The sequence below is a fragment of the Accipiter gentilis genome, chromosome W (genome assembly GCF_929443795.1).
Source record: "Accipiter gentilis chromosome W, bAccGen1.1, whole genome shotgun sequence".
Classification (NCBI taxonomy): domain Eukaryota; kingdom Metazoa; phylum Chordata; class Aves; order Accipitriformes; family Accipitridae; genus Astur; species Astur gentilis.
The window spans coordinates 3,380,488-3,392,562 of record NC_064918.1 but is presented as its reverse complement, the minus strand read 5'-3'; the positions used below and the strand labels follow the sequence as shown (position 1 = coordinate 3,392,562).

Genomic DNA, 12,075 nt, shown 5'->3' with positions numbered 1-12,075 from the left:
GTAGTAAATTAGTACAAATGTATACTGATTTTACTCTAATAATCGTAATAAAAGCTTATAGATTTGGCACTAATTACATAAATGCCTAATGATCTTGAAAATTACTCTGGTTAGAAATATATTACTAATCTAAACTTTGTTGTTGGCTGGCTTTGAAAAATCAGAACATTAGAAATGGTTCGCTTCACTTGTGCAAAAGCACTTTGTTCAAGTAGTTTAACATATTCGAGACGAAAATAAAAAGCATTTAACTTTATTTATTGCTTTAAATTGAGTTTGTAGGCGAGCCGAACTTGGAAATTTTACCCGAAAAAATAGGGCTTACGGGCTTTTAAATCCCAGCCAGAGAGGAAGCGCTCCCTGGGTGGCCGGGACATGCGGTGTTTGGTTCCCTTTTCCCCGAGTTGCGGTGTACTTGTGTATCAAGCCGGGCTGGGAAGCAGGTGGCGGGGAGCCCCGGAGGGCCAGGGGAGCCTATGCAGCCCGGGCCGCTCGGGGAACTCGCGGAAGTTTGTCTTTCCTCGCCTCCCCGCCGCCGTCGGCGGACAGGCGAGAGCCGATCCGTGGTCTCCGCCGCCGCCGCCCCCCCCGTACCCCCCGCCCCCGCTCCGCGCAGCCGCCCGCGTTCACCCACTTACATTTCCCCCCCCCCCCAGTGGGCGCTGGGCTTGCAAGCCATCCCCGGGAAGCAGACCTGGTCGGGTCCGAGGGTGCGCTCCGAGGAGGCATAAAAAGAAAAAAAAGAAGAAAAAACAATAAATCAGAGGTGACCCGGACCAGGAGGAGGGTGTCAAATGTGCATTTGGAAAAGGGCGCAGGGCAGAGGGGAAAGGAGGACGGCGAAGGCAAGCGGAGCAGGGGAAGGGAGCGGCGGCGCGGGCCGGGGCGGCGGGAGGCCGGGGAGGCGGCGGGCAGAGCGGGGCGCTCCGGGCGCCGACATATGCAGGCGGCCCTCCTGATTGGTCCCTGCGCCGAGCTGCTCACGCGTTCACTGAAGTGTTAAGCACCTCCCCGTCTCTCTATAATGCAAGAGACCCCCTTTTTAACCACACACCGAATTTTCTTTCATTTAGGAGATCTCTCTCTATATCTATATCTTATATCTATTTTAAATAAGTTAAGGCCGCTAAAATTGGGGGGGGGGGGGGGACCAACAACAACAACAACAACCTTCACCCTGGAGCGGTGCGCGATGCTGTCTCATGCCGACCTCCTGGACGTCCGTCTCGGTGAGTTTCCACCAGCATCCCCCCCGCCCCGCGGCAGCTGCACCGGCGACGGCGGTGGCGAGCGGAGAGGAAGCCGGGGCAGGAAATTGACAATTTGTTCCTTATTTTACCTTAATGCGATCTAAATGGGCTAATTCCTTTAAAAGTAATTGTACTGTATTAAAGTTTAATGGGATTTAACACCGTCTTAAAAAAAAAAAAAAAAAAAGAGAGGGCGACCTACGGAGTATGTAGATCTACAGCAAATTGTAGATCATTTAATTTCTCTCTCCCTTGTTTTTATATACATACCTACACATTAGTACTATGATTTATTATTATTATACAGATGAGCTCGATGGTATTTACGAAGAAGTTCTGGGTGGCCTTTTCCTGCTCGCCTGCTCGCTTTCCTCTCCCCTTTCTTTCGTTTTAAAATATCTGTATCTACCTATTTATGGTTATTCATGCGTTTGTTCAGAGGAGCGGAGGAAGGAGAGGGGAAAGGTGGCCAGGGTGACCGAAGTCCCCGCACATCTGTCGGAGAGTTAAAACTCCCGGCAGCAGAGCGGCTCGAGTGTTATTTCTCTCTCCGTCTCTTTCTTTTATCAGACCCACTGGAAAACCCAAGCCGAACCCGGCAAAACTTGCCCCCGCCCCCCCGGTCTCGCAAAGAGGAGGTCCGGCAGGGAGCTGGTTATGTAAGCAGGAAGAGGAGCTGCTCCGTATAAAGTTTTCTCTCCCCCGCCCCGAGTTGCGCCGGGTCGCGGGCTCTGCGCGCCGCGGAACCGAGCCCGTGCTGCGGGGCTGGCGGGCGGCCGGGGGACGGCCGCGCTGGCTGGATGTCTCTCGCTGGATGGCTCGGTGCGCTGAAAAGAGGATCTGATGGATATATGCCCAGCTGCAGGGGAGTGACCGCAGCTCCTTTGCTTCTGCAGGGATGAAAGATGCGGCCGAGCTCCTGGGACACCGGGAGGCTGTGAAGTGTCGGCTAGGCGTAGGGGGCTCTGATCCGGGGACACACTCAGGAGACATGGCTCCCAAGTCGGACACAGTGGAAGGGACCACCCTACTGCCGGGGCAGGACATCACCACGGTGGGATCCAACCCCAGCTCCTTAACCGTCAGTGGCAAAGACCCCGACAAGCAGCAAGGCCAGCAGGGAGGCCAGAACACCAGCCAGGCTGGGCAGCAGCAGGGGCAGCAGAAGCAGAAGCGGCACCGCACCCGCTTCACGCCGGCGCAGCTCAACGAGCTGGAGAGGAGCTTCGCCAAGACCCACTACCCAGACATATTCATGCGGGAAGAGCTGGCCTTGCGCATCGGCCTCACCGAGTCCCGGGTGCAGGTATGAGCAGCCGCCCCCGCGCAGAGCTTGTCCCCACCGCGCCCGCCGGCCCCTTCCCCGGGCGCACCGACGACGACGAGGCCAGGCACAACGAGGGTGGGGGGTGTGGGTGCCCCCAAACCTCAGCCCGACGGCGGGAGAGGAAACCTACCCCTGAACGCAACGGTTTGCGCAGGAAAACTTTAAACCGCTTCCCCTTCACCCGCCCCTTTCCGCGCGCGAGACTTAAGCTGTCCCCGCTGGAGGGTGGAGGGGCCGGGAGCGGTGCGCTCCGGGGTGTCCTCTTGCCCCCTACCCACCTGCAACGCGGTGGTCCCGAGTAGAACGCGGGCGGAGTTTCTCCCGCTCCACAGTCCAACCCGGGGCAGGAAAGAAGCCGGGGAAGCACAGCCTGAGACGGGCGACTCTCAGCCCTCGCAATAGCTAGGCGCTAAGAGACAAACCAAAACCGCGGGGAATTGCCCGGTGCGGAGTTCCGGCGGCAGCGAGGCCGCCGCTCTGCCCAGGCGCTCCGCGGGGGGAAGGGGTGGGGGCGCGGGGCCGCTGTCCAAGGTGCTGCCGGTGGCATGGCCGCAACCGCCGTGACGGGCCGTCTCCCTGGCTCCGCCGCAGGGAGGGTCAGAGTGCGGGGTAGAGGAAGACACACAAGTTTGTGAAAAGGCACTTCGATAAAAAGCACTTGTATTTGGAATCGGAGTTTCCCTGTACTGGCTTTTATAATGCATGGGGACGGCAAAGCTAACGAGTAATTTCAACATCTAGGGTGTACTTTGTTCTCAAAAGTGTGTACATATATACACACACACATATATATTTGTACACAGGCACATAAGAAACCATTTAGTCAAATAAATGTAAATTAAATTTGGAAAATGGGGAGATGGATCTAACGGCTAGGCTACTCAGATGCGGCTTTTGTGGGTAGAGGGTTATTTTAGCGACTCTCTGGGCGAGCCTCTTCAGAGGAATGAAAGCGTGTACAATGGAATCACTTGTGGGATGTGCCGCCGCACTTCACCGGAGCAGGTGTTCAAAATTCCTCTCGGCAAGTCTAGGCTCCTCAGATAAATAAAGACACATCAAAAGAAATCCCTAAATGAACGTTTTTATGAACAGAAACTGACTCTGTTCTCGAATGCGACAAAAAATGCACGTCTGCCTTTAAAAAGTAAACCAATTTGACTCAGCCTACACAGGACTATAATTAGTTTAAATTAAGAATGAAATTAGATTCACGAATAAAATATAATTGGACAACTGACTCTATGAAAAAAGAAAACGAGGTCTATTAAACTTTATTGGGTTTCCCAAAGGTTAATGATACCAATTTCAATATAGGGAGTGTGGTAAATGAAGTAAAATATAAAATATAAAATAGAAATAGTTATTTTCTAACAGTACATTAAAGAAATTCGTAGGAAGAAAGACAAAGTGTTTTAATGGTCTCAGCATAATCTTAAACCAATCATAATAGCTCGAGACTGCTGATAAAAACAGTTTAATAGAGTGGCAATTTAAATATTTTTTACAATAATGTTCTGTAGTTTAAAAAGTAATCAGATCAACATAACCTTCTTAATTAACACTTCAAAATTATAACAATTATGTAATAATGTAATTTATGTAAAATGTATTTACTTCACAATCCACTGTATCAGTGCTCCTTGACCAAATTTAAATTAAATATTAATTGGTTTATGTTCTTATACAAGTACTTTATAGTTTGCTTTATAATTAACAGATTGCCTACACATTCCTTGCAGTATATGGGCTCCACACTGATTAAGGAATGATCTAAATAGTTAATTTATGGCGGCTATATATGTTTTTAAGGGCTTTAGATGCCAGAATAAATTACCTCTTTCCTCCTTTTAGATTTATATTTGATGTATATGATACATTTAAATAATTATTAAAGCAGCTGGTGCTTAAACGGGAGTCCAATTGCTCTCTAATATTGCTCCGCTTTTCAGGCTGGTATAATAAAACCATTCTTTTTATAGCATGCCATTATTAGAAACCAATTCCAGAATTATTTATAACCTGGAATGGCTTATTAAACAGCAATGCGAGAATCATGAAAATTATGCAATCAAATGCAATATAATAAGCATAATCATTAGTCTCTAGCACGGATTAATTAACTTTCAATATTTTATTTACATAAAAAACAAATCAGTGAAATAACTTCTGCACAGTCAAGCTTGCCTTTCAATATTTCATAGGAACAAAAATAATGTCCTGTAATTCCATTGACTGTGTCCCCCACAATGGTCCCGTCATCTGCCACATCTTAATAGGGGACAAGATGAGAGTATTTTCTAGTTTTCTAATGGAATGAGAAATTGCATTTTCTTCCTCTCCCAGCACTGTTAAAGTGTAATGAATTCGGCCCAGAGTTCACGGCTGGCTGATCGAAATGAATCTGAAATCTGAGCTTTAATACAGCTCTCCAGATTTCCTATGAAATCTTCACATTAATCATCCACTGGATTCCAATGAGGTCTTCATAAAGCTTTGGCTCCTAAAAAAACCCCAGTTATATTCTCTCCCCTTCTCTCTCTCTCTTTCTAACCCATTTATAGATGGGGAATTAAATGGGCTATATATTTTAAAATACATTTACAGTATGTCTATATTACTGTAACAGCAGATATCATCAAAGTAGATTTTTAGATTCCAACCTCTATCAGATTCTCACTGTTGTATTAATAATTTTCAGGGGCTAGTTGCATTTTAAAAGGAATCCAAAGTTGCCAAATGCTCACGGTTAATATATGTCTAGAGTTGTCATGTGTGCATTTTCAAAATCTCCTCCAGGTTTTCCCCGTGTTTTAATCTGTCATGCACTAGTTTTCAACTGGAAACATTCACATTTTAAAAGCATATGCAGCATAGCTATGAACTGAGGCGATCAGACCTGATGGAGATTCTTTACACCAGTAAACCATGAAACATAAAAAGATATTGTAGCCACAATTTAACTATTAACCCTAAAACATAATTGAACGCGATTTTTCGATTGTCCATATACCATTTAATTCCTTAACGGCTGTTCATTCCCGCTAACAGGCGCCCGTATTTCTCAGTTTAGGTACGTAGCATTAAACGACAAACTCCAGCAGGTCCGAGCATTGCGCTAACCTGGATTTCAAGTGGACCCGTTTTTTCCCTCCCATAACAAACATCCCGGTGCTTTCGGTAACGGTGCAGCGAGACCCACGATATTATCCCTGCCGGCATCGTGAGCACCCGCTTACCTAAACCACCTCTGTTTTTAAAAAAACAAACAAACAAATCCGGGAGGTTTGGCCGGAGGGTTTCCTGCCCGCGGAGCAGCCCCGGGACCTGAGCGGCGCCGGGCATGGGGGCTCGCCTGGGGAAAGGCTTCCCGCCCCGCCGGCGCCCTGCTCCAATGCCAGATCGGGAGTGCTTCCACGCAGGGGCAAGAGCCGTGGGCCGGTCATTTATTTTTGCTTTGTGTTATTGTTTTTTTCAGGGGGAGGCCAGGCTCCTCTCCCGGAGCCTCCTCCTGAGCGAGGGAGGCTACAGACAGCTCAATCCCGGGAGAGACACATCGATCTCTTTCATTATAAAAAGTTTCAGCGACTTCATTAACCCACCACGGGGACACGCGTGGGGCTATAGCAGGGCCATGAGTGTGAAGAGCGGGCATGGAAGAGACAATGGTCGGGGAGGGGTCTTCGGGGGGCAACAGGAGATAAAGAAGGCCGCGACAGGTACCGAGAGGAGCGGGCGGAGGGTTGGGGATGGAGTAAATCCCGTTTAACCAAACCGCACCTTCATAAAAGGTTCGCCTCGGTCGCACCGACGGGCGCGGAAATCGGTGACATCGACAACACCGAGCCCTCAGCTCCGGCGGTGCCAGCGAGCCCCGGCGACTCCGCTAGCTGGGAGGGCCGGGCAGCCGCGGGCCCCAGCCGAGCCCTGCCGGGGGACCCGCGCCTGCGGCGCCCCCTACCGCGGTCCCGCCGGGTCCGACCGCGGCGCGGGTGTCGCTAACGGTGTGTGTCATTGCCCGCCGCCCGCAGGTCTGGTTCCAGAACCGGCGGGCCAAGTGGAAGAAACGCAAGAAGACGACCAACGTCTTCCGCGCCCCGGGCACACTGCTGCCGACGCCGGGGCTGACGCAGTTCCCCTCGGCCGCAGCCGCCATGGGCGACGGCCTCTGCTCCTTCCATGCCAACGACACGCGCTGGGCCGCCGCCACCATGCCGAGCGTATCGCAGCTGCCGCTGCCGTCGGCGCTAGGCAGGCAGCAGGCCATGGCACGGTCCCTCTCCCAGTGCAGCCTGGCGGCCGGGCCGCCGCCCAACTCCATGGGCCTCTCCAACAGCCTGGCGGGCTCCAACGGCGCCGGGCTGCAGTCGCACCTCTACCAGCCCGCCTTCCCCGGCATGGTGCCCGCCTCCCTGCCCGGCCCCAGCAACGTGACAGGCTCGCCGCAGCTCTGCAGCTCCCCGGACAGCAGCGACGTGTGGCGGGGAACCAGCATCGCCTCCCTCCGCCGCAAAGCACTCGAGCACACAGTCTCCATGAGCTTCACCTAACAGCCGCCTCCTCTCCTCGCCCCGCGTCGCCGGCCCGCCCCGCCCCGCCGCCTTCCCCTCACCTTCCACTCACCTGACTTACCAGGGAGTAGACTCAGGATGTGAAATCAGATGCCAACTGACTGGTTTGTGGGACAAGAAACACCCCTCCACCCCTTAGCCCCCGCACACACTCCCGCGGCCCGGCCTGGCCCACCTGGCGGCCGCCTCTTCCCGGCGGCGGAAGGACTCGCCGGACCCCGGGGCCTCCCCGAGCCTGGCTCTGCCTGCCTCCCTCGCCAAAACCCGGCGCACCCTCCAGCCACCCAACCGCCTTTGCAAAGAAACGCGGTTTGGGTTTTCGGTTTTTTTTTTTTTTTTTGTGGGTTTTGTTTGTTTTGTTTTAATTTAAGAGCAGTGATCTTCCGCCGGCCCCGTCCGCAGCGAAGGCAGGAGCCGGACGGAGCCCTGTCCGAGGGCGCCGTCGGGAGGTGGCTGGGCGGGTTCGTGGAGTGGTACGAAGACCCCAGAAGGAATCAAATCCATTTTGATAAAGCATTTATAAGCGAGAGAGAGAGGAAAAATAAAAAAAAGAGTAATGTTGCTTTTTGTAAAACACATTTTAAAAAAGCAAAACAAAAAAAAGCAAGAGAACTTCCCTTTTTCGGATCTTTGATTTCGTGACAGTTGAGTTGCCAATCTGCCCCACATTTATTTACGCATATATTTATGTTCCTGCTGCTATTGTCCCTCTTGCATCTTTGGCTTCGGCCACGGCCCCTGCCCCACCCGGCCTGGCCCCACGGTCCGCCTGTCTGCATGTGCCGATCACCCTACTGCAGGGCAGGGACACTGGAGGAATGAACAAACAATGTGAAATAGGATGTTTTGTGTAGATAAAGCATTCTTGTTACATACTGGTCGATTCGTGATACGTTTTAACTTATTGTCTGTGCTTATTTATTGAATTTGGGGTTTATTAATAAATGTTTGAGCTAATATAAAACATATTATTTGACTTTTCCGGACATGTTTATATCAAGTTAATGTAAATGGATAAATAAAATAATTTTCAGTATGTGATATGAAGAATTGTGGGGTTTGATGTGGTGTGTGAGATATGAGAGGTGTCTTGAACTGCAGGCAAAAAAAAGACAAGACTTCCTTCTTTCTTTGGGATTCACTGATTCCTTTGTCATATGTTTGGGAATGGTTTGGTTGCTTGAATTCTGCATTGAAGCCTTTAATTTATCTCAATTTTAATACTTCATGATTAATAAACTTTTGTTAATCTTTCTGCGTAATTGGTCTTCAAACTGCAAGAAACAAAAAGTTCTGCTGCGAAGCAAGACAGAGGTGAAGAGTGAGCGGGGGGGGGGGGGGGGGGGCACCTGCCCTGGGGCCGGACCGTCAGCAAGCACCGCCCACCCCGGAGAGCCGCGGGGCCGGTGCAGGGCCGGGAGATGAGGGCCGAGACTGGAACAGAAGCGGGAGCGGAGGGGCGCTTTGCCACAGACCATTTTGCTGGCTGTGAAATGAGTGCACGGCTGCTGGCAGGGCTAATCCCACGGAAGAGGGATGTACTCCCTTCAATGTACTCCCTTCCAAACTTTGACACGGGGGAAAAAAAGTGCAGGACTTTGGCAAGCATCTTACAGTCTGGTTTGGGTTTATATTTTTCTTTTTTCCCCCTCTCCTTTCTTTTTTTTAATGCAATGCTGAGATGGGTTGACCCTGGCTGAACACCAGGTGCCCACCAAAGCCGTTCTATCACTCCCCCATCCTCAGCTGGACAGGGGAGAGAAAAATATAACAAAGAGCTTGCGGGTCGAGATAAGGACAGGAGAGATCATTCACTAATTACTGTCACGGGCAAAACAGACTCAATTTGGGAAAATTAACTCAATTTATTACAAATCAACCAGAGCAGGGTAATGAGAAATAAAACGAAATCTCAGAACACCTTCCCATTGTGAGAAACTATGGACTAGGGTATTGTTTATTAAGATTTATGTTAAGCTCAATGTAAAGGTCAGGAAATCGCTCATGCAAACAGCTACCAGACACCGCCTGTGTAAGATAAGATAAGATAACCACAATCGTTTACACCAACTAAACCAGATACCATTGTGCAAGATAACCGCCAGGTATCCAGGAACCAACAGAAACCGGACAGACAACCCCATATAAGGACATATGAGTAAGGGATCAACTATGGGACAAAGGAGAAAGACTTCTTACTTCGGCCTCAAAGAGGCAGACAACGACCCCCTAACAACAACTGAAACATGCGCAGAGTATCTCCACTACTTCATGAACACGGAAGTAAAGGTGTATAAAAAGGGACTGTTTGAACTGCTCAGTACGGCAGTTGGTGGAGCGCAGACTCCCCTGCCGTCCAGCGCTGTATTTGCTCATATTCTACTTGCTATAATCAATAAAATTTTAATTGGATTATGATCCCTTGTGGTCGCAATTTATGACAATTCTTGGTGCCGTGACTCGGATAAGGAACGGTGGGCTTCTGTCCTCCGGGGAGGCGCCCCGCGGCAATCCGCGGTCCCGTGACCGACAGCCTACCTCAACCTTACCGACGAACCTAAATTCTAGAACAGTGAGCAAAGGAGAAACCGGTAAAATCCCATAAAAATTCTGTGCACGGGAGTCCGGACGAAGACGCAGGACGCGTAAGTATATTGCGAATTTGTTCGCGGGTTTGCCGTTCGGGCGGGATTGGGTTTCCTGGATTATAACAAATGAGAGGTTCGATATACTGAACCAAACGAGTGTGGACTCTTAAGTACTGCGTTTCCCATCTCCCGCGAGGGACTGGGCCAGGAACAAGGGGAGCGAGTGAGTGTGTGTGTGTGTGGATAATCCAGAAGATGGGGGCGAAGGGCAGCAAGCCTTCGACTCCCATGGGAAGGGTACCCACTGTACCTAAGAATATATCTTAGACAATTGGAGATATTTCCCTGGAACCCTAAGGAAAGATAAGCAGAAAATGATAGAATATTGTACTAAGATATGGGGAGGGAAGAAGATTTCTAAAAATGTCTTTTGGCCAGTCTATGGGTCAGAAGAGGATTGGGTAAGACAGCAATTAAACCTCTGGGTTAATAATAAAAAACCCCTTAACCCGGAGGAGAGTCAGTATGCGGAAGTGTGGCTAGAAAAACCGGGAGCTAGACTTTACCCACTGAATGAAGTAAAAACTAAACAAAAGAAAAAGAAGGAGGAGTTAGACGAAACCCTTCTAACCCCCCCCCCCCTTACATTCCTCCTCCTGCTCCCGCAGCCCCTCCAGAGGTCCCCAGAGCGCCCACTCCCCCACCAGAGTCGGAACAAGGGTCCCCCCCTCCTCCTAGACGCGTGACTAGAAGTCAAAAAGGGGCAGCTCAGATGTATCCTCTGAGGGAAATGCCTGCCCATGGGGGGACCTCAACCTGTGATTGGATATATTTCTGTACCCCTAAGCTCGGTTGATCTACGAGATTTTAAAAGAACCGAGATGGGAAACTTAATTGAAGACCCACTCGGAGTGGCAGAAAGATTAGATCAATTTTTGGGACCAAACCTTTATACTTGGGATGAGATGCAATCTATCCTTGGTCAATTATTTACTACCGAGGAAAGATATATGATTAGACGAGCAGGAATGAGACTGTGGGATGCTCAGCATGCCCAGGGACCCCGAGCAGATATTAAATGGCCACTCCAAAGACCTAATTGGGATAATCAGGATCCGGTGCATAGAACTCATATGCAGGACCTGAGAACTATAGTAATTCAGGGGATTAGAGAAGCAGTACCCCGTGGCCAGAATATCAATAAAGCATTTAATGAAATGCAAAAGAAAGATGAGAGCCCTACTGAGTGGCTAGAACGACTGAGGAAAGCCCTTCAGCTATACTCTGGGGTAAATCCAGACGACCCTTTAGGGCAAGCACTCCTCAAAACTCAGTTTGTGGCAAAATCATGGGAAGATATCAGAAAGAAAATTGAAAAGTTAGAAGACTGGCAGAATAGAGGGTTGGACGAATTATTGAGGGAAGCTCAGAAAGTCTACGTAAGGCGGGAAGAAGAGAGCAGCAAGCGACAAGTAAAAATGATGGTAGCAGCGGTCAGAGAGGATCGCAAAGGGCGGACTGGTGAACACAGATCTGCTGGAACGAAACGAGGACGTAGTAGTAAAGAAGGAACAGAGATGTTGTTTTTACTGTGGAAAGAAGGGACATATAAAGAAGAATTGCAGAGAAAGGATCAGGGATGAGGAAATATTAAAAACGGAATAGGAAAGTCAGGGGCTCTGCTTATTGGGGACTGGAACATCTACGGAGCCCCGAGTGGAATTGAAGTTGAGTCCCCAACGGGAGGAGTGCAGTTTTTGGTGGATGCAGGGGCCGAAGGATCCACCGTTCAAGGGCTGCCCTCCGGCTACACCCTTGCTGGGAACACCGTGAATATTATAGGTGCAAAAGGGAAACCTCTTGAGGCCCTTAGTGATTTACTCTGGCTCCCTGGGGCGGAATACGGTTTGTTAAGAAGGGGTTTGGTTTTGAAACTGAACTTGAGCGTTTAGGGTCAGGGAGAGGAGTCCGGCTCCGTGCGGTCGCGGTGGAGCCGGCGCTGCAGTGGCAGCGGACAACGTCCTTTGTTGCAGCGGCAGCAGCGGCGGCGGCAGCGGCAGCGCCGCCCCCCCCCCCCCCCCCCCCCCCCCCGGCAACGGCCGCCGCCTCTCCTCGCGCCGCGGGGCTGTAATGAAAGTCAACTCTGTAAACAGCCAAAGAGAGTGGGGCTTTCTGTGCGACTGCTGTATCGCTATCGATGACAACAATTAAGATGGACTGTGCTACCACAAGGGTTCACAGAGTCACCAAATCTATTTGGACAAACTTTAGAGAAAATTTTACAAGATTTCATTTCTACCCAGAGAAGTCAAGTTATTACATTATGTAAATGATCTATT

At 50.1% G+C, this 12,075-nt stretch overlaps 1 protein-coding gene across 1 annotated transcript; it reads left to right on the top strand.

The window, feature by feature from the left end:
• The first annotated feature begins 1,192 nt into the window (after positions 1-1,192).
• Positions 1,193-7,127, top strand: LOC126035353 (homeobox protein orthopedia-like). The gene is made up of 3 exons (XM_049793889.1): positions 1,193-1,229; positions 2,147-2,556; positions 6,609-7,127. The coding sequence occupies exons 1-3, from the start codon at positions 1,193-1,195 to the stop codon at positions 7,125-7,127; spliced, it is 966 nt and encodes a 321-aa protein (XP_049649846.1).
• The last annotated feature ends 4,948 nt before the right edge of the window (positions 7,128-12,075 follow it).

What these genes read in the sequence shown, in the direction of transcription:
- LOC126035353 (XM_049793889.1), top strand. Translation starts at nt 1,193, where the DNA reads ATGCTGTCTCATGCCGACCTCCTGGACGTCCGTCTCG. An exon ending in CCTCCTGGACGTCCGTCTCG is followed by an intron (nt 1,230 to 2,146) that starts GTGAGTTTCCAC and finishes TTGCTTCTGCAG; the next exon opens with GGATGAAAGATGCGGCCGAG. An exon ending in TCACCGAGTCCCGGGTGCAG is followed by an intron (nt 2,557 to 6,608) that starts GTATGAGCAGCC and finishes CGCCGCCCGCAG; the next exon opens with GTCTGGTTCCAGAACCGGCG.